At 33.2% G+C, this 27,658-nt stretch overlaps 1 protein-coding gene across 2 annotated transcripts; it reads right to left on the bottom strand.

Annotated features, from left to right (window-relative positions):
- Positions 1–119: 119 nt before the first annotated feature.
- On the bottom strand, positions 120–27,658 carry LOC130613985 (uncharacterized). 2 transcript variants are annotated; one of them, XM_057435365.1, is made up of 2 exons: positions 27,387–27,658; positions 120–5,697 (listed from the first exon to the last, which is right to left on the bottom strand). In XM_057435365.1, exon 2 carries the CDS (start codon positions 3,752–3,754, stop codon positions 1,319–1,321), a length of 2,436 nt encoding a protein of 811 aa, XP_057291348.1. In that variant the 5' UTR covers positions 3,755–5,697; positions 27,387–27,658; the 3' UTR covers positions 120–1,318. The 2 variants fall into 2 exon arrangements, with proteins under 2 accessions (XP_057291348.1, XP_057291347.1); XM_057435364.1 differs by having other exon boundaries at positions 27,477–27,658.

The following is a 27,658-nucleotide window of genomic DNA, read 5'->3' as shown; positions in this document are numbered from 1 at the left end:
GGCATATTCAACTGACACGCTATGAAACATTCTGCGATACTGAGAAAGGATCTGCTCTTCGTTGCAAAAAGTGTTCTTCATGATATAATAACAAAGAAAAGAATACACAATATTTTTTGTTTGGGTGATATTTCGCTTAGCCATCATCAGATTTCCTACATTGATATAAACGTTCTTTCTTAACATAATTTATGCAAACATTTTGTACGCAATAAAATAGTTAACAAGCACAATAGATAACTTGCCAATGTTTACAAAAGTTAAAAAGTTTTTTGCACATGCGCGAGGATTTCTGTAGGCAGAAAATATGAACAACAGACTACAGTAATCAAAGAAATCCATCCAAAAAAGAAATATTCGCTCAAAATTAATGAATTAGTTTTTTAAGAAGAATTAGAAAAAATATAGTTTAAATTTAATTCCAGTTCCTCTTGGATCTTATGCTACTCAAAAAAATCTTTAATCTTTATTAATAACCATTTTACCCTGTGCGAGTCCTGCTTTTTCACCTACACAAAAGTGCGCGCATGCCCATTGTTCTCAAAATCAAATCAAAACAACTTCAACATGCGGAAAGTGGTCTACAGACAGCAACCAAAATCGACTTCTTCCCCAGCCTCTTTTTCTCTAATTTGGGGGGGAGGGGGTGCTTATACTGTTTTGGTGAAGAATTGTATAATTGACACCATCTGCTCACATAAAAATGTAAAAAAGGAGAAACTTTTTTTGCTTTTCTGCTTATCAGAAAATCAACGCCTTGGGTAGAGTGAAGAAATTACATTCTATAGAAATACAAATAACGGCGTGAAAACTATAAACCTTTCTATAGACTAATGCGAGAAATCGGTTTAAAACAGAATGCCTTTTGCGATATGAATCGTGAAACAAATGGATCGAATCAGATCTCCTGTGCATTAACAGATAAAATTTGGGTCTAGGACTAAAGCAGGTTAACGTCTAAAATGTTAGCATTGCATTATTATTCAGAATTATTTTTATATGTTTACTTGACTTTCCCTTGTTATCCTACAATGAATTTTAATAAAAAAGTATTTGTCGAAGATACTTTTGCGGCTTTTACGATTTTTAAAAAAATCGCAAAAGTTTATTTTAGCAAAAGTAAGGACAGTCGTGAACCGCCAAAGTTGTTTCCCACACAATGTTTCAATTAGAAATGGAATTAAAAATTTCGTTCAGAATTAGTCGAAACTAAATATTTTCCTGCAAAATGTAAAAAGAAATTCCGGTAAAGCTAAACCGCAAAAAGTTTCTTCAACAAACATTCCTTGTAAATTAATATACTTCTATCTACCCTTTCTTACATAAGGAAATTGTGAAAGAGTTTTCTTAAACGTGCAAAACAAAATTTAACAAAGTTGAAAGCATAGAAGAAACATAACATCATAACTGGCGAGAAAATCAACTCCAGTATTGAAAACACTCTCAATATTGTTGTCATTGACTCCTGATTTGGTATGTTGTACACAAACAAATACGCTCGAAGAAGGTTCATTGTCACCAATAAACATAAACATGTCAGGGAAGCTGTCTCTAACAAATTGACCAACTTTTCTTTGTACGGTTTTACTCGTATATGAATAACTTGTAGTATCAACATAATTCCAGCAATGTAACTAATACGCTCTAATGGATTGATGAAAAATACAGCAAAGACTGCGATCAATAATCTTTGACTAAGTCTCCAAACTTCCCAAATAATTACATTTCCATTTTTGTTCTGACGAAAAGGATTCTCGAACAAATTTACTAGTGCTTGAACGTTATCCCTTGCATTTTTTTCTAAATATACAGTTTTTCTAATTTTACTCTTTTTATAGTAAAACGGTGTCAGAAAAGGTATTAAGAAACATTGATGAAATTCGCCTAAACTTAAACATCCGGTATGCAACAGTTTTACCGCAAAATACGCGGACGGACAGAACAGTATAACCCAGAGTGATAAGAAAATAAAACATAGAAACTGCCACCAAACAAAACATTGCATATTACCATTGATATACAACACTTTCTCATTGGTAATCTGTCTGCAGTTGATCAATGTGAGTGTCAACATGACAATATTGACGTAATTCCATAAAATGATACTTATGATACAAATACTGACTCGTAAACCTAACTTCTTTCTTTTCAGCAACATACCTTTCCAACAACTTTTGAAAGTTAAAACAAGCAATGCAACTCCATATGTTGTTATTGTTATGAAAAGTAGTAAGATAGGAAATAAACCATTTCTTATTGCAATTTTCTGCACGTCATCCAAGCTGAAGGTCGGGCAAAGTTTTGCACCGATTTCGAAAAGTTCAAAGTTTAATATTGATGTTAGGAAGTTTTCGTGGTACAAATTTCTAAATTGAACATCAATTTTAACCGTGATTAGTTTTTTGATTTGATAGAACGCAATTAATACACTGATAATACCTGAAATCTGTCCATTATTTTTTTTATCAACCGAATTCCCAATTGGGCTAACATTCAATTTTCTTACAACTTCTAGACTTTTATTTTTTGAACTTTTGTGAGTCAAGTTACATTCAGCGGAATGATTGCTTTCCATGGTGGTTAAACATGCATCAGTAACAACGTCATTATTAGCGATAACTTCAGTTATATTTTCACCAATCGTTGTTTCAAGACACCTTGCATTGACATAATATGCAATGGGCAAAGGAATCTGCATTGAATCATTATTAGGACTCTTGATACATATATTTTTCAGTTTTGATGTGACCACAAATGATTTTTGCCGGATAAATGACCAGGCCTTTTTTGCCCATGCTGGTAAGTCATCCAAAAACGCAATAATGCTTGTGTACAGAAAACCATGGCAAAGGAAAAGAACCCAGAATGGCGTTACTTGATTGCAATTCTCTCTTTTGATACAAGAATTGGAGAAGAAATCTGCAAAATACCCGGATCTGCAGTTACCACATAAAGTCCCAGTTCTATATTTGGTGCACGTGTTGTAAGAGGCACATGGTGTTTTATCTTTGGTGCAGCAATATCCCTCAGGACATGGCAAAAATAATATTCTATTGTTATCTTCAGCGTGACCCCAAAAATTATCCTTACTTACTAGATCATCCGTGCAGTCTCCACCACTTGGGCAGTTGTAACATTTTGCAAGAGTAACGTTCGAGCTCTCTTTTATTGGTTTGTATTTACTCATGTATAAATGAGTTGTGATGCTTCCATTTTGGATAGAATACAACCCTCTTTTGCATTTGAGACAGAAATACTGGTATTTCATCAAAAAAACCCTGCTTCTTTCTCTTACAGGATTGTAATTTACTGGACATTTCATATAAAAGCTTATATTTGTTTCTTTATTGTCTAGTATCGATGAATAATTGTTAAATGCGAATAATTCCAACAGAGCAATTAAACTACCATATTGTGCTGTCAATGGCGATATATGAACGTCAAATATCTCTAGTTTACCAAGATGGCGAGAACTTAGGACTGTTAGTGCATTTTTTGTATTGTCAATTGGTTGCAGAGAGATAGACCACATTCGAATAAAGGATATAGCTGGGTAACGCGTTGAAATTAGAATCAAATCTCCTTTGACGTTATCTATTTTTACAAATGAGATTGTTCCATTGCAGTCTGCTATCTTTAATCCTGTCATATCAAAACTGTTTTTACTTATATTGACATTAGTTAATACCGCTTTACTGTCCGCTAGGGAAATAGCACTTGTTAGGTTTGTACTCGTCATAGCCACCGAGGACATGTCAACCGTACAGTTTTGTATGCCAATTCCTATATATCCTGTACTGTTCTTAATAATAAAGTTATTAACTTGTATTTTTGGAAAAGCGGTTAATAGAATCCCGTTAACAAATTTGCTGTTAGCTACTGTTACTGATTCAATTACGGAATTAAACTTTCCGAAAAGTCAATATATAATTACATTTATTTCGTTGTCGAGAATGGTCGCATTTTCAATATGTACCATGCTTTGTTCAAATTGAATTGCATCGAAGATTCCATGATTATTTTTTATAAAAAGGGACACAACGGTGCAAAAACTTCTTATGATTTTTATGCCTGAATTATTTTGACTTCGAGATAAGATGTTGTTGTCACGAAATGATATGTTTTGCAGAAAGACTTGACTGGATTCAATTGAGATATATGAGGCCCGTTTTGTAAAAACATTTGATGAATATAAAACGTTGTAAAGTTTCGATTTTACGCAACCCGTAACAACCATTGGGAATCGAATCTTGTTTTTTGAGAATAGGACACCGTTTAGCATCACTTGGCTGGAACTTATCGAAATGCCAATAAACTCGCCGACGTTCTTGATAAATGCCATTGAATATGCTGAAACATCAATGATGTTGTTATAAACATGTTGACATAAGTTGGTAACGGTTTGGTTGCAGAATTCTGTGAGAACGATATTCCAAAAAGTTGAATGTTACATTTATAAATAGATATCAGCTGAGCTTCCCTGATGAATTTAGTATAGGTAAATGAAATGTTTCTAAGAGTCATCTTATTGCACAATTGCATGTAAATCCCTTTAAAATCATCATTCCGTGTAAATTCTGCGAACTCTATGCTGGCAACACTAGAGTGAATGAGTAATCCTGTAATCCCTATGTTTCCATGAAATTTTAGGTCTTGAATTTCAATAATGCTACCTGTAACAAATATACCGTAGCCAAATAAATTCCTTTCGAAGATATTTGATGTCAAAACTGAAACAGAATTGTGTAGCTGTATAAGTGATATACTATTGATGTTATGTCGGAAAATGTTCCCATGAATGCTAGTTCTTGATACATTTCTAACATAAAGGTATGTTGTATTTTGGAGATTCGCAAAAACACAAACTCTAACTTTAACTTCCTCTACGCTATCTAACTTTATTCCATAGGATTGAAATTTTGACTGTGATATTTCGACCCTTGTGAAGCAATCTTTTACCACCAGACCGGGTCTTGCTGTCTGGCTATGAAAACTCACATTATGCAGGGACATAAAACTCTTTGTTTTGGAGTAAGACGGTCTTGAGCAAGCTACATTGATAGAGCTTCTGGAAAAAGCTGATGAATTTTGAATTGCGAAGGACAGAGTTGAAGTTGTTCGTGCAGAAAGTAACATCCATGTGTGAATTACTGAATTGGTAATGGATATGTAATGCATTCCAGATGTTGGTGCCATGCTAGGTGTTAGCCAATCAGTCGTATAGTTAGAGCCTTTATGACTGAAATTAGAACGGGAACTATCGTAAATGCTAATAAATGCCCGATTTCGCATAACTTCTGACTGAAAAACCAATGTATCCCATAATGTAATGTTGCAAAAGATGTTATGACTTTCAATTTGAATAAGATTAATGTTTTTAAATTCCAGAAAACGTAGATTCGCAGTGAAATTTTCCTGTTGACATAAACATATATGTGGTGGCATTTTAGCTTGTAACAACAGGATGGAAACTGCTTTCAGCAGACCCAATAATTGATAAATCTATTGATACGAGAATTGTGTTTTTGATGAAGAAAACAGGTTGTTTTGACGTCCCACCTTCCAGCTCAATAACATCTCCGTTCTTGACAATGTGGGAAATGGCGTACTTAATTGAATTGCATTTTGCATTCTTGGTACCGCATGTCACTCTGTCTTCACCATCCGTTGAAATATGTACATGCTTGAAATGTAGACCTAAAATAGAATTTCAAAAAGGTTACTTTTTATACAACCATCAAGTGACAATAACCCCCCCCCCCCCCCCCCACCACCCCCCTACCCCCCTTCTCTTAAACATTAAAATTATTTATTAATTAAGTGAAGTCCCATCAAGGAATACAAGATTGCTCTGTTTAATTATTTTGTAATTAATTAGTTTTTTTGAGTCGTTGTTTGCGTCAATGGGGTTCAACTAGACAAAAAGGTTAAATTAGTGTAACTGTCTTCTACTTGTTTTAATTTATCAATCAAGGATGATATAGTGGCGAGTGGTGTTTGTGATAAAACGTTTATATTATAATACTTACTGTCTACCGTCTTTGGGACAAATCAAAATAATATAGTCGCACCTATAACTATAGTAATAACCTCCGCCCAAGTAAATTTTTTGTTACTTCAAGTAAACAATTGGGCAAGCATGTACGAGAAAGTAATCTAACTAATTATATTATGTCTGGAACAATTTGGTGTGTGATAAATAGGCATGCATAATTGCAATCTTGAAATTATGAAGAATGAAAGTTAACAAAGAGTTAAGAGTCGAATGTGCTTCTCTAATATATATCTTTTTATTTGCTTAACAATTACAACAATAGAGAATATCCTATCCCTAATAATTCCATTTTTGTTCCCCAGAGATCTTTAGGTGCTTCGTAGGAAATCCTTAGGTTAATTTAGTTTTGCTCTGTTTCCCTCACGGTTGTTGTCCTAACTGCGTCGGTGTTTTATTTACATCAATTCATATGGAAATCCATGGGAATTCGGCAGCCGCAGTTCGCTGCTTTGATGTTTGGCTCACAGGCGAAAAGTTGTGTGTATTATAATATAGAAACTAGCCATGCCCGTAAACAAATCCACGGTTCCTCAAGCTTTCACCCGTTATGCATATTTTCTTCATTGGTAATTCCTGCATCCTTAATTACCTGTTAACATGAAGTAATTAAACTATTCTGTGAGGGGTCCGAAATAAAACTTCGGTGCAACTATTTTAAAAATAGTACGGTTATTTTTACTATACACCGGTAAACGAAAAATTGTAAATTTTTTCTTGTTCCACGCAAGACGACTAAATCAATGCACTTTTTGGCAAACGAAAGAGTGTAATAACAGATTTGTTTTAACAAAGCGATTTTATCTAATGTGCCTCTCAAATTACTGCCAGTTTTGCTTTTGTAAAAAATTTCTTTGTTCGTAATAAACACACTCTTAATAAACACACCCTGTTCTTAATAAACACACAAAAAGTGAACTGAAGGGAATCCTTTAGAAGGGTGAAGGAAGAAGGGTCAAAACTCTAATTTATGCTTTGGTAAAAAGTTGGGCAAAAAGGGCTAAACTGTCTTGTAATACATTCTGTTAAAAATGAAGGCAATGGTGACCAAATACAGTATTTCGGTGGCGAAAAATGTAGATTTTCATTAACCATTATTTTCGGTATGCTTTTTTGTTTACTATGTCAATTTTGAAAAGGAGTCTTTTTTTTTCAATTTTTAAACTAAAACGGGAATGCTAAGTCCTGCACATTTATGTGAAATAGAAAAAAGTCACAGAAATGTAACTTTACAATTAGGACACAAAGAAGAATTACATCTGCTTTTTTTAACATAAAGCCCTTTTGATAGAACATTTCGCAAATTATATTGCTAAAAGAAATTTCCTTCGTGTCAAATGTAAACGCTGTGGTTATTCACTCACACCCGTGGGTAAGAGTGTTTAAAATTCAACGAGGGTTCCGCGGAGCTAACAACAAATTCAATTTTTGCTCTATCCGTCTATACGGATTTTTTGATGGTTATTTTTTTATTTTTTTCAAGAGATTTATTTATCTGTTGCCTTAGTCTGAGTGTAAAAACCGCTTCGGTTTATTATTTACTTATATTATCTGAATTTATACTTAATCAGGACTTTGTTAGCTGTCTAACAACAACAACTTTTCAATTATTCTAACCCCTTACAGAACATAACCACAAGCAAATAACCAATTAAAATTTAAAGTCTGCTAAGCAGGCTCTCATTTCACCTATCGTTTCATGAAAAAACATTTCAAATCGTTACCCAATGGCTCTAAATTATAAAGACAGGCTGTCACAGTTGTTTGCAATGAAAACAAATACTTTGCTGTCGTCAGAAAAATCACATATCAACAAAACATCTATTTACTCAGACACTCTATTGTTTTTTTTCATACGCATATTATGCAACATCAACAAAACATTCGAAATTTTCACACTATATCAAACATCAGGTAATTCAGAAAGCCACGTAAGAGTGGAAACAATCTATTACTACCAAAAGGCAGTATCTTAAGGTTTTTGATTTCCGCCGGCGAAGGCGGAATCTTTAATATCGCCTGGGAAGATAGAGAGAGAGATAGAGAGATAGATAGATAGAGACAGCCCAGAGCGTCTTATAATGCGCCATCTTTGATGTTATATAATTACGTCCTTTCCTTCTGTATTACAATTTTGCAAGCACGTAGACTAAAGCTATATTCACCAGAAGTAATTAATTATCAATGAATCTTAATTTAAAGAGGAATTATTGAGGCTGGATATTTTTGGTGAAAGATAATGTATTATAGCTATAAAATCGTGTCAAATATGTCACGATTTTATATCTTTTTTCAGATTATTGCTAATGGCGGAAATCTTTAAGCCGCAGGGCTTCTTGTTTCCATTGAAAAAAGAAAGGTGCAGAACAGAACAGAGCAATATTAGCTATCATTGTACTTCAAACGGTTGTCCTGCGAATAACAGCGCTGTAATAGGACCCTGCCATGATTAACCTTCTTTAGATAATAAAAACGATAAAAATTTTCAACCAATCTTGTTTTGATTTTTTTTTCTATTTTTAAAATGTAGTAGAAGTGGAGGATCAAAATAAGCCTTAACACAATCTAAAAGAAATTTTGTGAATTAATATTTTCTATAACGCTAGACTTTTTCTAAAAATGAGGCGGTGGAACATTGGGTTGAATTAGTATTACCAACATTTAGCTGGCGTCTGCTTAATACAACTGGTAAGGGCGCTAAAAATATATATATACAGGAAAAACTCCCCATCATGAAAAAAAAGCTTATAGTAGGTACTAGCTACTACAAGAGATCGCTTTAAAAGGTGATATCTTGACCGTGTTAACATTTGCATATACATTTCACCATACTACACTGAGAAAAGGCTAAATGAAAAGCATTTTTGCGTTTATAAAAGAATGATTTTAAAGAAAAACATGCATAAAAAAGATTTCACACAATGCGTATCATCTTTGGTAAAATCGTGTATTCGTTAAGTAAAAATATGAATGATAGAGGTAATAATTACCTGTACTTATCAGACAGATAAAACAAACGACAAGTCTCTTTTCTTCAATCATCTTGACAAACCGACGAAGCATTTCTTTCAACGAAGAAAGAATATATATAAAAATAGAGAGAGAGATTTAGAATAGTCTACATGGTGTAATGTTTTATAAGTCGAAACACGTATGCGTTCGAAACCATTTTTATCGCTGTAAAGTTTCTTAAGCTTTAAAAAACTACAATAATTCTTGATTAGTAAATTCAAACATATAACGAAGCATGTCGACATGCACATTGCATATTTAAGTCCTAAACATTTTGCAATAACACTTAAATTCTGTCGAAACTAAACGTCAACTCGAAGTAAAAATAGATAAAAGCTGGATAAAATTGTTGTTTGTGTCGCGTGAACCATAAAGTGTATGGAACTTATTTTAAATTTTAACCAACCATTTTTGTTGTGGCTTGCGTTACAAACGTTTTTAACTAGCAATAAGTAACATAAATGGTGTCAAATTTCCCTTAACATGTTGTTTTTACAAGAACACACTTTGACATAAATTATTAAAAAAACATGTTCGGACGTACTCCGACTGAATTTATTTATAGTTTAAGGACAAAAAAGTTTGGAACTATACTTGTTTATTTGCAGTAAGTTTAATATATAAAGTTTAATATATAGCAAGAAAAATATATACAGTAGACACTTGGTATAACGAACCGGGAAGGAAACCGAAGAAAAGTACATTATATCGAGAGTTCTTATATTCAGAAATGGAATTTTGCCTCAAATAATTGAAATGTATTTCTTTAACCCTAAAAAAATTTATAGCGTTGAGTGCAACACATTGCCTGAAGTGCTCGAGTAGAACTTTACTCAAATACAATCCAAAATCAAAACAAATTCGAGTCAAAGCAGCATTTTGTGAGTCTTTCATTTCGACGTCTCCATAAACCTACTAAATTATCTCTTAGAGGTCAGTGAGTGGTTCTAACACTTCTTTAATTACGTTATCTATTCCTGTTAAAAAATATGGCTGATGAAAATGTTATTGGCAAGATGTTGGAGAACTGCAATCAGGTGGCGTTATACACGGTGTTTGCTCGCGCTGTAAAGAGACAGTAGTTACGTGACGAATATGTGAGCTTACAAAAATGTTTAGAAGGCCAATCTAGTTTAAAATTAACGGCATATACTGTGTGATTACAAAATTAATTGCAGTTAAAAAAACACAGGTTAATGATGAAGATTGTTCCCTCATTGAATTAAAAAACTTTAGACGCATGGCAAAATTTATGTTACAGTAAAAGGTGTAGCTTCCAAACTGCATTTTCATAACCAGGGGTAGCAAACAGCTAGCTAGATAGCCCCTAGTTGCAGCTTCGTAATTAGTTGTTCAAGATTTATTTGGGGCTAAAAAACATAACAATATATTTACCCCAACATGTAAAAACATACGAAAAAATAAATAAGTAGCTCTCAGAAGACAAAAACAAATTGACGAGCGTCACGCCACACAGTTTTAAAAATCTCTATAATAATACGCGAAGTGTGTCTGTCTGTCTGTGACAGGCAAAGTTGATATCGTCATTTTCCTTTGATGTAGCCGAAATTTTCTTTGAAGTCTCCGAAAAAGTTATACCCCTTTTTCTAGCGGGTTTACTTTTTTTTACATCACGTGATCAAAATGGAGCAACTTGATTTGCTGAAAAAAATTTAACGGATTTCTTTACAAAAATGGTGTCTCACGACACCGAAAAAAAACAACAAAAGAACGGTCCCTTCGTCTTGAAAAAAGTGCAAAAAGTAATTCAGAGAAAGAAAAGTCCAAGAAGTGAAGTAAGAAGTGGTAGCGAGAGCTAGAAGTAAAGTAGTAGAGTTAGAAGTAGAAAATAAAGGCTATAGTTTGAAGTGGATTTAAAATCAATAATAGTAAGAACTTTGATGTTTTCAGACGTTTAGTTTTATGTCACTGGAGCAAGCAGACTCGCATTTTCCAAGAAAAGCCTCAAATTCTTGAAGTTTTATATTTTACCGCTTTTTTTAAAAAAATCCAGCCACCATATTTGTTTATGTTTTTGTTGCATAATTAATGTATTCCCTGGCGCATAACTAATGTGTTTGTCCTAGAATTTAAAATGCTACATAAAGCTGTTAGCTGACTAACAAACGCCAAACTTTAGTATGTTGAACTTACTGTAATGTTATTATTTTTACATTACTATTGTTTCCCTTTATATGTGTTCTACTAAACATAAACAGCTAGCTTTAGTTTTAGCGTGTTCCCAGTTTGAGTATATTAAATTGGGACTCTTAGCTACTGTTAGCTAGCTAATGTTAGCCTCTAATGCCTGCTCCTCATCCCATGGCTAGCTCTAACCTATGACTTATATTGTTATTCCTCTTTTTTAATTATCTATAGCTGGCTAACTTCGTTTCCAAACTTCTTTTCTTTTATGAGCACGAATTATGATGTAACAAGCTAGCTAGCTAGCTACCTACAAAATCTTTCAAAGACTTGAACTTTTGCAGGATAGTAGGATGTATTTTTTTAAGAGTATATATAATTATTTTTACATTTCCTGTAAACTTAACAAGAGAACCCAAGCACTATGACAAGTGGAATATTTGTTTTTCAGAATTTAAAGCGTGTGTGTTAAGTTTTTTTTATTGTTTTGTTTTGTTTCTGAAATCCTGTTAAACTTTTGTCAGCCTACATGTGTAATGCTAGGCTATTTTTAGAGGGGGTTGTAGACATTATTGGCAATTTACGTGGGTTTATGACTTTGTTTTAATTTATGAGAGGACGGTATGATTGTTCGTGTTTTTGTTTATGTTGCAGACTGCTCTTTTTTAAAATTTTGTGTAAACCTTTTTGGGAAAAAGACCACATGCAATATATATTCTGAAAAAACAAATTCACGTTTTTGTTAAGAATTTTAAAATTGTAGTAATAACAATAATTACTAATTGTTCTGACTAAAACTTTTTTGATTTTTCTATAATTTGATGTGTTTTATAACCTTTATGTAGAAGATTTATGTGCAATGGCAATATAGGACATGCTATATGAACTGATTTTCGTTGATTTGTATATGCTCCTCAAAAACCAATCTGTTTTACATTTATTTAAAATTTTCTCCTTATTCTTTTTTGACATTTACGTTTAAAATGGTTGGTAAAGGTCACTACAGATCATTATATTTTTGTGGAACAGGATAGTATGTAACCGAATAAATGATTTTTCAGATAAAAATTTGATGTTTTTGACACTTTTGATTAAAATATTAAAGGTTTTTAACGTAATCAAACGAAATCACTTTACTTATACTTAATATTTGGGATGTGTCATATCTGACTTTATTATTATTGTTGGTGTTGTACATGATTCTATACATTATTTTGATCAGCGTTTCAAGCTCTACACATTGGAAGCAACGTGTAAACAAATTTCATGGAAAAAATGTTGTGTATTGACGGGTCTTGGCAAACGTCATCAAAATACAAGTTACGATTCTCTTTTCCAATGTACTCCTGCCTAAGTGGATTTTCTCAATAAATTTTTTATTTGTACTTTCGACTTTACTGACGTCAGCAAAATTTTAAAATTTTAAAACACTTACATATATCTCCTTATGGCGCCGTAGATTAGTGGTTATTTATGGCGCCGTAGATTAGTGGTTATAGCTCTTGTACTCTGTGCGGGAGACCGGGGTTCAATTCCTCTTGACGGCGATTCAACATGGGCGAGTGAATGTTACTATAGCCCCGGGTTAACCCAAGCCATGTGAGGGAAATTGGGGAGATGGCACACTGCGTGGGCCGTTGGATGTTGCCGGGAGTTGTAGAGCGCGGGCCTTAATTGGGTCTGCGTAGCTCAAAATGAGCATTAAATACTCTAGGAATCTCCATGTAAGCCATGGCCCCTCCTGGAAATATTAGACAGGGTATATCCTTCGACACTTGTGAGGCTACCCATGTAAAATATGCACATCATCAATGGACGGGTTAATGACGTCATCAAAAAACCTTTAAACCTTAATATCTCTGCAACCGTTTGTCAAAAGTACATATTCCTATACATTTTCTTCATCAACGTTTCAAGATCTATACGATGAAGGCAACAGGTATACAAATTAATAAAAAAAAAATTTTGGTCTCGATGGGGCCATTGCTGACGTCAACAAAATTTTTAAACCCCTGTATCTCATTAACCGCTCATATCAAAAGCACATGATCATATATATTTTCTTAATCAGCGCTTTCAGCTCTACACAATAGAGACAACGTGAAAACAAAATTCTAAATTTTTAATAGATAGGTTGCTGACGTCATCAAAATTTTATCCTGCCTCAGTGGATTTTTCCACGGGCCTTATCGACTAGTCTATATAATAATAAGCTAAGTGTGTCTGTTTGTCTGCCTGTGAAAGGCAAGGTGGATGTGTTCATTTTCCTTTGATGTTGCCGAAAAATGCATGTCTAATATGTTAAATTTTCTGACGTTACGGGGCGACGTCAATAAAACTACTTTAACGCCAATATCCTATATTAAATTAATGAAGCCATTACAATGCACCTAAAACTTAGAGGCCAAATAACTTGGAAACAAGGTGGTGACTTCAATGATTTTTTGCCGCGTAGGTAACTAGGGACCACCCAGGGCCAATTTGGGTAAAATTCCAAAACCTGGTTCCCCAAACTGTTTCGGATTTGACGGGTTGATGACGTCATCAAAAAAACCTTTAACCGTTTAACTGCAACCGTTTGTCAAAAGTACATGTTCCTATACATTTTCTTGATCATTGTTTCAAGGTCTATACGATGAAGGTAATAGGAATATAAATTTAACGGTCCATTGCTGACGTTTTAACGGTCCATTGCTGACGTTTTAACGGGCCATTGCTGACGTTTTTAGTCCTATATGTCCTTTGTTGTTCGTTGAGAAAAGATATGATCCTATATATTATTTTGATCAGCGTTTAAACCTCTACACGTTACAGACAACGAATAAACTAAATTTCGCCAATTTTTTTGGATTTGCAATGCTGACGTCAGCAGAAAGTCTTAAACTATCAACGTTTTCCATGTCCTATTGCCTAAGTTGATTTTTTTACGGGTCTTTACCGACTAGTGGACGTAATAACACTACTTAGATTGTTTTATATTTCTTTGTCAGCATTCTATCGACTAGTGGACGTAATAACACTGTTTTTTATTTCTATGTCAGCATGTTGGAGCCGCGAAAAACTTGCTGAATGGCTATTTATAAAAATTGGGCTCCGTGATTGGTAAACGACGCACTAGCGTTATAACAAATCCGGTAAAAATCGTGTTCTGCATTTCGTGTTTCCGTAACAGGACGTGTCTTTTGTGGACAGAAAAGCAAAATATCGCCCGTCCTTTCAATTTACCCGTCACAACAAAGTGGATAAAAATATATCGCATTTGATATTCGTGTTTCTGTAACATTATTTTTTAACTCAGCGGTGGGTCCGCGCAGACACAGACAGACGGAATACAGCTATTATAATAGAGATTATCTTAGATTATATCAAACACTATTTGGTGGCCCGTGGGTATATCCACAAGCTTCCTCTCTTTTATTTGCAGCATTTTGTATATCTCGCTACCGGGGTTACCCTTTTGCGTGACAGACAAACGTATACGGGTATTATAATATAGTTGATATAAACTGGAATCGGGACACAATTATACAGAAAAATCGAATTCCTTTTCGTGCAGTGTGATTTGTTTCTTTTTATCTTGCATTGCGCGGTAATTATAAAATGATAAAAAATTGCAGCCTTGGAGAATTACAGTTTCGTCGTTTTTAAGATTTTATTAAGTTTTTTTAAAATGGAATATTGGAGTTGGGCATTACAGTAAAGAAATTAAAATATTTAGCACTTTTGTGAAAATTTGTACATGTCTTTCATAAGGGTAAAATGATTTTTCTGCCAGTCAACTATTCAGGATGCAGGAAGAGAATATTCAATTAAAATTGTATACTTGAAGGTACAAATCATATCACCCAGTAAAAAAAACCTTCATTAAATCACTTGTTTATATGCAATTTTTTATTCAGCTTTAAATTTGAATTTCAATTCCATACCATTTTATACATGTACAGTACATTTTTCAAAAGTAGCTATGACCTTTGTGAAGAAAATTTCGAAACTGTAGCAGCAAATGCGTTCAACAACAACAACATCAACAACCACCACAACAACAACAGCAACAACAAATCAACAACAACAACAACCACCACAACAACAACAAATCAACAACAACAACAAATCAACAACAACAACAACCACCACAACAACAACAGCAACAACAACAACATATCAACAACAACAACTAGGCACAAAGAGAACAAGAATAACAACATGAAAGTTAGAACACATATATTTGAAAAGCCTCTTTTCCACATTTTGACTATATGAATGTGAAACTGCTATAAATTGGACAATAATAAGGGGCTCTCGGGAATGGTCATCGAATAGCACTTTATTAAGTGACGGGTTGGCCACTTATGATAACTATACCTTAAGCCATTTAACGCACGAGTTAAGGGGTGCGAGCATTTGAGGACAGCATTTTTTACAATGCTGTCCTCCTTAGCAAATACCGAACGAGGAGCAACTGTAAAAAAACTGAAGTTCGACTGACATATTTATAGGGATCAGCAACCCACAACAATTTTCTATTTAATAAGTAGTAGGAAAACTTTGACCTGCATTACGGTGTGCTGCACTTGACATTTTTCAACAATTTAATTTTTTAAAGGAGCTGTTAATCCACCATTGCTTCGGATTTGCAGTATAATATGAAGTTGTTTTCTTTTAATCGGATAAAACATCTGCGATGGAGATTTTTATTTACTTGACTTTATGACATATGTGGTAGTAAATATTTTAATGAAGGAAATGAACGGATGCGTCCAATCAAACACTATTACATTAGGTATACATTGAAAGCTTTTTCCTCGCACACATGTCACAGCCAATAAACAGAAGGCTACCTTTTTGTTTAAAAAAAGTAAACTCAAAAATATGATAAAAAGAAGTTGATGAAAATATTAGTCAATTGTACAAATGCAGCACCTTGTGCCGATTAATTCTTACCAAAATGGCAACATCGTCAACATAGTCATGATTATTTATGCTGACTGATTTTCCGGAGAATTAGTTATTACTTAAGTTTTTTAATAACGAATTAATAAGTTCTTTTATCCTCTTATTTTCAAGATATTTCGGTTTTTAATGTGGTATATACAAAATAATCAGCAAAATAGTCTTAAAAGCTAAAAATGAAGTCTGTAAATATGACTAATCAGTAGAAATGCTTCAGTCGATAAATAATAGTCACCAAGCCAAAATATAGTCTCTATATACCAATGATAGTATAAAGTTCCTACAATGCGCAATATGTATAAATCAAAACGTGAAGTTGAAGAGGAAAGTGATTTTTCCGTTTGTTATCTTCTTCATTATGACAGTGACTATATTTATAATTAGTATTCTTACGCCCATGCTCTTTCTCGTACAATATACAAAAGTAAAACAGACGACTTTGACATAATTCTATCAAAACATGTAAAGGAGCTAGAATTTTTTAAACTTGTGACATTATAATCACTTTCTTTAATGGATGGAGTAAGCAAGCATTCATATTTTGACCGGAAATATGTCCCTTTTAAAGCTTTTTAAAAAACATTTCATCCTCTCCTAAGTTAATCATAATCCTTGTCTCTTTAAGCTTCATTCACAGTTACGACAGTGACCATATTTATTCAATGCGCCTTCTTGCACAATATACACAAGTAAAACAGCTGGCTTTGACATAATTTTATTAAAATGTGTAAATGCGTAAAGTTTTTATAAATGGATAGGGTAAGAATCTATAAAAGGATAACTTTTTTCTGAATTCGTCGTTCCCGTAATTCTCAAAATTCGCAATGCATTATGGTAGTTGTATTCATCGCCTAAAATTATATGTAAACAATTATGGCTGCAGTAATAAATATCACAGAAATTAACGAAGAAAATCCACTGAATTCTACAACTATATATAATACAAACAGTATTTTTGAATACTCTACAACTTGCAGTATCACTGGAACTTCTGGTTCTGTTTCTTTTACCTTATCAGATGTACAAGCAGCTAGTACAACCGACATTGACTCGAACAAGAGTGGGGGGATAACATGCTGTGTTCCTCACCGTTTTAACAATTCCAAACGAAACAAAGACCTTAGTTTTTACATCATTCCTAAAAACAAGGCCTTGAAAAAGCAATGGCTGGCTAAAATTAGCAGAATTGACTTCAAACCAACAAGCTCACATAGGGTTTGCTCAGCCCACTTTGAAGGGGGGTAAAAAGACATACATGAATAAAGTGCCAACTATTGTTCCAAAGGTCGCATTGCTAGTCCCTTAAAAACCAAGAAACACTCGTACTAGTCTTGGACTTTTACCAGAGTTATTTTTACCTATTCGACCCACAAGTGAACAAGAAAGTTCACACGAAGTTGAACTGACATTAGAAGAGCAACATGCCATGGAAAGAGAACTTTTAAAAACAAAACTGGAGGAAATAACAAAACAGAAAAAGATATTGAAAATATATTAGTTGAAAAAAATATACAGTTAAAAAATATGACACAGCAAAATACCTTTACAGTACGCAAGTTTAAGCATGAAATTTTTAAAGCGTTATTTCAAGAATATCTTATGTCGATGCTTCATCCAATGTCCCAAAAAGGAGAAGGACTAGAAGCCTAGAACACCGAGAAGAATTTTTTCTAGTTCTAACAAGATTAAGATGTGGTTTTCCTATTAAAGATCTTGGCGTGCGGTTCAACATGTGAACAAGTAATATTAGTCGAATCCTTATTACTTGGTATAATTTTTTGCATATAAAATTGCGTGCTTTAAATATATGGTTAACAAAAAAACTGTTGTAGAGACAATGCCAAAGAGCTTTAAAATTGTGCATCCAAATACAGTAGTAATAGAAAGCACAGAAATATTTACAGAAATGCCAAGGTCATATCGTAGCCAATCGGCAATATTCTCCAACTATAAGCATCACAAAAAAGTAAAAGCATTACTTAGAATAGCTCCAAGTGGAGCTGTAACATTTGTCTCTGATGTTTATGCTGGTCGATCAAGTGACAAACAAATAGCTAAGCCCTGCGGTATTATCGACTTATTAGAACCTGGAGTCGACTTGATGGCCGACAAAGGTTTCGATATACAAGACTTGTTACCAAAGGGCGTTACGTTAAATATACCACCATTCCTTGGTGGAAAACCTCAAGTACCATTAGAAAAAGAACTAGAAACAAGAAGAATAACATCAGTACGTGTTCATATTGAAAGAGCGAATAGAGCGAATAGAAAAACATGTTTCAATTATCAATGGCAGCTGACTTGAATAAAATCTAGATAATTTGTTGTTACCTGGTGAACTTTTTATCGCTTCTTATAGGACAAGACTTGTCCGAACAAACAATTTGTATGTATATATATTTATATAAGTACGAATAAAATTTTTAATAGACAAAATACATTAAACATACTAATTATTATTTAGTTTTTACAATTTTAGACTTCATTTTGCTTGCTTCAAAAATATTACTTTAAGTTATTCAGGCCACACTAATTATTCTATATGAAAAAATTCTGTAGCCAAATATTCAAAATAAAATTTTGTAAGCTTTGGCAAGCATTCGTTTTTCCATTTTGTCTCGTCAAATTTAATTGTTTCAACATACAGTTCCTTTTTCGTGTATATAACCAAATCAATTTCCTTGGTTTCGGTTATCGCCATTACTCCTAAAAACTGGTAATGTGCATGCGATTGTTTTAATTTCGCCTTACCATCCACTATACGACAAAAAATGTTTTATCATTGCATTCTTCCTCTATCGTCATAAATCGTTTTAAAAAAGGACATTTCACTTTAATCGCTTTTGACGGTGACAATAATGCATCTGAACTGCATCCCAACCATGGCCATTTTGGGTTTTTAAAAAAAACCGCAATTCACAACGGTGGATTTTGTCCTTTCTTCATAAACCTTTAGTGCAATAAGTTCATTTTTGATACCCCACTTACAACTCCCCGCAACAAATTGTCTATCATGTTCTCCTGTGACTTAGTGACTTAGGATATAAATTAACTCTGCGATTAATTAGTGCTCCAAAATTTGAGGACGTTAAGCGTTTTTTTTCTTTCTCAAAACCATTTTTTAGAGGATGATAAGCCAATTGTTTCATGTTCTATTGCAGCAGAATTCTCAGCAGTAATAAGCAGGTGATTATCGATACACATTTTTTCTTCTTCTTGCAGCCCATCATTATCAACTGAATTTAGTTTAAACTTCTCAAAAATGTCATTTAAGGTAAGCCTGTCAAGAATATTATCAGCTGCCTCCATAACTCAATCAACAACTTCCTTTCGAGATGTGGTGTAAAAATCACACGGATTATCATTATTACCCTTTCAACAAATATTCCATGCATATTCCCTGTCCAATATCGGCTAGACATTCACTTAATTTTTTCACACTGTTTTGGTCTTCAGTAGATGTAGGCATAGAACAGTAATCACGCTTTCCAGCAACAATCAACCTCTTTCTTGATTTGGTACTATCTTTTTCAAAATTAGATTTTTCAAATGTTTATTCACAAAATAGTATAGCTTTATTATTTGAAGCCTCTCCAGGAACATTTCGTTTTTGAAGAGCATCAGCGCAAGTTTTATCATTTGGAACTTCTTTTAAATCAAGTTCCTTATAGTCTACTAGCTGATATAAATTTGCAGCTACATGTTTCAACAGCCGCCTACGCCAGATTTACATTTGCGTGTTGGATATAAAATCTCTCCAGTGCTTTGGTTTACGGGCACATATACATCGTATTTGGCTCAATTCATAGAAGCAGCTACATAGTACTTTACAATAAAATGTGTATAATTTTCTTTCACATTGGGTTTAACACGAACTCCATGACATAATTTTCTTTAAACAACTGGTATCTAAGAATTTTATGCTTCAAGGCACTTCTACCACGATTGTTAAGAACTATAGTGGCATCGGTTAAATAGTCTTGTATATACCTGTGTGACACATCAGGCAGCAAAGACAGATCTCTGCCCCATCGTTTAATGCTGGTATTTATAGTCACTTCTTCTTCAAAAATAAGTTCTTCTCCAGAAAGCTCACAAAAGGCAGTTCTAAGCCCCTTACTAGAGCTTTGAAAAAAGCTAGAGTCAGAATCAATATCCTTATTTAAAGCTTGAACATTTCCCTTGTTGTTCTTCTTTTTACAGTACTGTCAAAGCGTCTTAGCGTTTGCTTTGATATTAATGAGCACAACTACCATAATTCATTGCGAATCTTGAGAATTACAGGAACGGCGAATTAGCACATTGTGCGCAAGCAAAAATATTTTGACCGTGAATACGTGCTATAGAAAAGATTTTAAATAACATCCTATTTTCTCTTAAGTTAGTCTAATTTTTATAACGTGTTGTGGTTCGACAAGTTAATTAACAAATAATCATTCTTTCTTTAAGCTCCATTCACCTGGATTTTTGATAGCGTGGCTTTGGAAAATATGAATTTACGCTGCTTTATATATATAACCTAAGTCCGCTGTAAAGGATTCTAACTAGGTAACTTTCTACATATACACAACAAAGCCTTTTCGTACGACCGCAACTTCAACTTTGAGTTATCCTACTTAATGTGTCATAATGCTTAAAGCAGCCTGGCCTTTAATAAAGTTTTTTTCTTATGTTTTGCATGTAAAAAGAATTGAACTTAATCAATACACTTTTTCGTAAACAAGCAAGTGTTAAGAAAAGGCCGGCTAAAGCATTAAAATTGCTTATTTGGCTTCTTAAAGTCAGCATTTCAGTGTTGAATTTAAAAGAAATGAGTGTAACCTATACATTTTTTCAACGCACTTATTTAAGTGCTATTCGGTGATGACTATTCCCGAGAGCCTTTCATTATTGTCCAGTTTATATAAGTTTCACATTCATATATTCAGTGTGAGGAAGAGAGGTTTTTGGATGTTTTTAGGAAACAATTGCACATTTTTGTTTAAATCGAATTTTTTTGTAACATTTTTTGAAGTTTATTTTTCTGTTGTTTTTATCTCGTTACTATTTGTTGCTGTTGTTGTTGTTTTGTTCTTAGTGTTTTGGTAAAAAGGACGGTCTACTTGAAAGCTATTTTTCCAGCTAAAGCTTTTTGTACGAGTCGCAACAAAAAAATGTTCATAGTACTAAAATTACTGCAAGTTAAAAACACAGGTTTTACGTAAAACATATGGTTTATTTCAGTTTTTCTCTTTTTATTTTGAGTTAATGTTAAGTTTCGAGGTATGCTAGGTATACAGTCTGCATGGTCACATGTTTTATTTTTCTTAACATTCTGGATAAGAATTATTGCAGAACAGTAAGAAACTTCGCAGAAATAAAAAGGTTTCAATATATTAATAGGAACAAGAAGTTATTTTCATAAGAGAAATTGTTCAACACAGTGTAACCAGTGCAACTAATATTAAACCAATAAAAGGTTTTTAGAACGCACGTTGTTATGGCCAGGCTGCGAAAATCAGAAGTAAAAAAAAGCAAGAAACGATACAAATTATATTAAAGCAACTTTCCTTTGCACCTCATTCTTCTTGCTAATCTTCGGTCCCCTCAGTTCTCTTTCGCCGAAGCGTGAGATGTTTTTACCGTTGCAAACCAACAGCAACCCGGGCTAAAGTTTAAAGAAACAATAGAGTCTGTTTTAAAAGGCTCATTGATTGGTTGGTTTTGAAAACTGTGTAACACGCCAAGAGCGGGAAAATAAAATGGAATCTTCTCCACAGTGCGGCGACAGTGCGTATTTGTCGTTTTAAGATTTCGTGTTTTCGTAACGGGACGCGTCTTTAGCGGACAGACAGACAAACGAAGGCTATTATAAAAAAGATAAGAACTTATAAGAACCCTATTTCTATATATCTATACATGTTAAAAATCACCAGTATCACAAATTCACCTTTTGTTTGAAAGTCTTATAACGTTAATTATGAGACTCGTGATTGGAAATAAGTCAGATAATTAGTATTTGTGGTGCCAAATGCTTTCTCCAGGATAGAGAATATTCAAGCTAAATCTATGTTGGTAAGAATAAAGTTTTCGGTTTTCTTTGAAATTTGTGTAGATTGATGGTTTAAATAATAACTTCTAAACATGTTTTTTTTAAACCATATAACCCAATATTTTATTTGAATGTTTTTGTTTATACTTAGGTGTTTGAAAATTGCTACTGTTAATAGTGGATGATTCGACAATAAAAGGTCTGAAGAAGAAAGATCCGTTAAAAAGGACAAACAAACAAAAATTTCTTTGTCATGTAATGCACAGTTACAGAAAAGATAAATGTGTTCTTTAGAAAAGTCCCACATTTGCTACATTGAATTCTACGTTTGACGACTTTTAATATTAAACATACATCTCTTAAATAATAGCCGTATTCCGTCTGTCTGTCACTGCGCAGACCCCCCGCTGAGTTAGAAAATGATGTTACGGAAACACGAATATCAAATGCGATATATTTTTATCCACTTTGTTGCAACGGGTTAATATAAAGGACGGGCGAACCAGTGGATTTATCCACGGGCTAACGACTAGTCTCTATAATAATACGCCAGTTCTGTGTGTCTATAACAGGCAAAGTGGATGTGTTGTTTTTTCAAAAGAAACAGCCGTGGTAACATGTCACTTCTGCTAAACTTTTATTTTTATTCTGTCTTTTGTGTGCTTTTTCAAATTGATTTAAAATTTTTGTTTTAAAAAAAGTCACGTTTAATTCTTTTTATTGTTGTCATAAAAACCTTTTTGTAACGATGTAAACTTTATTACACAAAAGTCAAGGGTAATTCATTTTTATTATTCCCTTAAGTACGTGTCTATTGTTATATGAAAAACATATTGGTTTTATTTATTCCCGCTTTGATGGAAATAACAACAAAACATTTTGACGAAAAGAATAATGATTGTTATGGTTAATTTCGCTCACTATTTCGTTGTTTTTTATTTGGTATCTGTAGTGGATTTTTTTAAATACTATATTAAAAAATTTGAAAAAAGAATTGTTTTTCTTGGGCCCATTTATTGAAAAATTTAAGTGCAATAACTCTAGTTAAAGAATTTATAACATGGAGCAACTAGCTAAATATTTAAATTTCTTGGTCAAAAAAAGTTTGTGACAGCTAGGCCTTTTACTTATTGTACTACATTAGTCACATCATTACAACAATAGTTGTAAGTTAGCAAATAACTTTCGATCGTCACATGTTTCCCACCAATAACTTTCGATCGTCACAATTTTCCCACAAATTCTAAAAAAGTTACATGTCATGCACTCACTTCGCATCATATAAAATGGTAAAATATCAATTATTAATTGTATTACCTAACCAAGAATTTGAAAAATATGCTTTACAGATCTATGCAGACTGCAGGCTAACTTGCTAGATATTGTTCTTCTTTTGAATTTTCCGTCCCCTAAGTTTTTACAGCGTTATCAGTTCATGAGAACATTTGTCTTCTTACGAGTCCATACAAGTTATATTTGAGGCAGTAACTGCCAGTTTAGTCAAAAATGAAACACACGCGAAAAAGGTCAACCGGCCTAAAAGTTGCGCTACTTCATTATGTTTCCAGTGATATACCAAAGATTATCACAAAAATGAATCTGATAGTTTCTTTACAGATCTGTGTAGGCTGCAGGCTAGCTTGCTAGATATTATCGACTGCAATCTGTGACATGATTTAACCATATCAGTCAACATCTCTTAGCTTTTTCCTGATGCACTGCTGGAGAGCTATAGTTTATAAAGCGATAGACAGGGTTAGTATATTTTTCAAATCTTTCCAGATAATTTAAAAGCTGCTTCTTAACAATTGCAATCAGCATACAATCGTTTACTGAACTTTCAAGCCTACTTGCGAGTTAAAACCAAGTCAGGAACTTTTTGTGGAAACATTTTCTACAGACTCTGTACAATGAGCAAAAACCAGGAAGCTCATCGTTAGGAAAACAAGGGAAACTAAAAAAAAGGGGAAAATTAGTCGCATTCATTTCGTATAACTAAAAATAAAAATTCCCGATGATACGATACTTTCCCCTTTTTTTACAAACAAATGACTCACCGATCGATATTTTTGGCACGCAACCCATCATAAGCTGGCCATTTTAATTAAATGTCATTAAAACTAATTTGAAATTTAACCATGCGACTGAAAATACTTTATTAACTATATTAAGATGCCTAATTCGACTGATTAGGGAAAAAGCAAAATTATGTAAGGAAATGTACGGAAGAAGCCATGTAACTTTTATTTGAATTCTTAAAAACGAATGTTTGCTACGCGAAGCATACCAAAAGAATAATTGAGGTTCTTAAAATTTCGATAAAAAAACATTTTAAATCATCGTAAAGAAATAGGCGTGATATTATTGCACAAAAAGCTAGGGTATTTTTTTGTCAAGTAGAACAAATAAGTTTGGACTCCTCCCTCCATACCCAGATTTTGGTCAAGATTATACGTCCGCCAAACTTAAGCAAGCACAGAATAATATGCTGTAAACGAGAAACGGTAGTCGGCATAGAGACGTATATATTACAGACCTGAAATATGCTTTATTTCTTTGTATTGCAGCTAGTTATGGTATAAATACTTAATCATTTTTTTTGTATTTTTGCTTTGAATATGAGTTGGATTGGAAAGCTCCCTTGGCTACCTTTTTCTGAAGGAGTATTGAAAGAGTTTGTACAATTTTAACGGGCCGAGCTGTTTTTTATTTTATTGTTTCTAAGAAGATTTTAGAATACAAAATTATTAAGCTACCGATCCCCAAAAGAAGACAACCCTCACAGTATCTTCGTTTGTGCAAACACGTGGATTCATCCACGGGTCACCGACTAATAATGCTAGTATACATATCTTTTTTATTCGCAACCCATGCTAAGGGTGATTGATATGATACATACTCAGCCTTTATATGATGCTTGTCACAATCTTAGAACGCATATCTCCCAAATCTTGATGTATTGACTCCTAATTAAAACCATTAATTAAATTTCTATGAAATCCTTATAATTAGTAAATCCTGAAAATCGACGAAAAAGGATACACAAGATATATAAAGCAGTGTATGCACTAAAATTGTATGCATTAATTAGTTGATATTAGTTGCTCCACATACAACAACATGTACAACAACATGACTGTATAATTCTTTATGTTGAAATAGATGGTGACAAAAGTATCAGGTATGTCTACGTTTAGAACAAAATTGTAGTTTGGGAAGCTATCTTTAAATACCATCCCTTAAAAGCACTGGAAACTTCACTCTTTTTTCTTTTAGATGACGCACAATGGGAAGTGAGTGATGTAAACGAAAATGCGTGTGATAAAAATAGCAAAGAGAATCCGTTGTTATTGTTTATTCTGTCAAAAATATGAAGACATTTTATAAGTCTTGATTAAGTTAAGACCGAAATAAACTGGCCTTAATAGTTTGGAAGTCAGCGACTAAACTGATAGCATTGAAATTTAAATCATTTTTTGGACGAACACGAAACGAAAATGCAAAAAATAATTATATACTTAAGAATTCTTGTTGAAATGAAATTTTGAATAAAGTTTTAAACAAAAGACAGAAAAAAGAAAATTACAACAACATTATGAAAAATGAACAAAAGAAGTGAAACATGAAACTTGACACAAATGATCAACAACTTATCTACGTAAAACTTTTAAATTATTATGGAACAGATTTTTATTATGTGACTATCCAAATTTGTAAATATCTCCCATATTTACAAATTTGGATAGTAATAGCATTCCTTCCTTGGTCGCATTAGAGCATCTAACTTACTATTTTCTGGAAATTAATAATTTTTAATAATACAAATACAAGACAGCTATACTACGGTAATGATTTTTTTAGCGAGCAACAACACAGTGATTTTCTTAATATAAAATATTATACTTCCGTAAATGCTCCAGAATTCTCTTTCTTTCTATCTGTACCAACTTAAATGAAAAAATAAAATACAAGCTTTATGATACCCAAAAAAAACTCTTCGAAAGCAGAGCACGAAGTTGTTTTGAACACTCCTTACACACAGATATAAAACATGCAACCCCGGTCCGAGATTTATTTCGAGCACTTCTAATGAACACAATTAACTTAAGTGTTATTCCCCTTTTGTATATTTCTGGCACTTTTTTGACTAACGTGAAACGGTAAATCCACTGTGATTTATTTTGACTATTAGAAACTAAAGAGATCTGCGCAGGAGGAAAAATTACAAGGAGGTTTTCCAACTTCGTCCATAACCCTTTTTTATTGTGTTTATTTCTTATCAATGTTGTCAAAATAGAAATAAAGAAAAAACCTGCTTTTTCATAGAACTATTCACCTAACTGATTTTAAGATCATTTCACCTATGTAGAGAGACAAGGAACTTTAAAAGGAAGTTAAAAACATATTAAATTAAATAAAGTCCCTGCAATCTTTATCTGTTCTTTCAATAAGAATTTAGTTCTAAACTTTAAAAGGACCTATATATAATTTATTGCACGTCGACACAATTTGCTATCCAAAAATACCTTTGTATATTTTCATCACAACAAAATGTTTTTCTTTCGAGATGAACGAAAGCTTTAAAAGACTTTCGCATTACATATATTAGCTATCATTTTCAATATCGTCATATTTGTTACCTAGCAACATAATTTTTTTTAATATTTCATTTAAAGGTAATTGATGTGGTATTGATTACCAAAAGTTGCTATTATGATATTCACTGTTTTTTATTATTCATTTTTGAGATGCCATTTAGGTCCCATACCTCTGAAATACTTAGATATTGGCTATTACTCGAAACTACCCCTAAAAATCTTTCTGAAATCCTGATAATCGAGAAAGTATAACAAATTTTGTAAGGATTATCCTCAGAGCTTAATACAACTGTATTTCGTCAGGGTGGTCATGTTTTAAATTTTAAACAAATAATTTATTTCATTTCTCGAAATTTTAGATTTTATCCCAAAATCAGAAATTTATTGCTGCCATTTTGTTCCTTTTATGTACATGCCAAGTTTGATTCAATTTGAAAAAGCCTGTCAAAAGTTATTTGGCGCAGGAAGCGGATTCCCGCTCATATTGGAAGCAGATTTCGTCCATATTATAACAGGGTTGCGTATTCCGCCCCCCGCCCCCCCAGCTATAATTGTTAGAACACTCACTACTCAGAAGAAATTACTGACTAAAACTTACAGATAGATAAGTTATTTTTTCCACGACTTGTGATTAACTTAGAATTCTCCCTGAATATTCTCCCTAATATAAAACATTATTAAAATTTACTTGTGTAACTGCATCCAGAAACCTGAAAAAGACACCATCGATACAATTCGATTTTCCATTTTTGGAGAGCGCACTTTAAGTAAAGCACCATTAGCTGTAGCGATGTTGTCGATAACGAGAGAAGTACATCTCCCAGATAACACAAACGAAACCTCTCCATTGGAACTAATAATTTAATTAAT

This window comes from Hydractinia symbiolongicarpus, chromosome 11 (assembly GCF_029227915.1).
Source record: "Hydractinia symbiolongicarpus strain clone_291-10 chromosome 11, HSymV2.1, whole genome shotgun sequence".
Lineage (NCBI taxonomy): Eukaryota > Metazoa > Cnidaria > Hydrozoa > Anthoathecata > Hydractiniidae > Hydractinia > Hydractinia symbiolongicarpus.
Note: the sequence above shows the minus strand (reverse complement) of the source record. Positions and strands in the feature narration are given on the sequence as shown.

Excerpts from the sequence above, each read along its gene's own strand:
- LOC130613985 (XM_057435365.1), bottom strand. The coding sequence starts at position 3,754 with ATGTCCTCGGTGGCTATGACGAGTACAAACCTAACAAGTGCTATTTCC.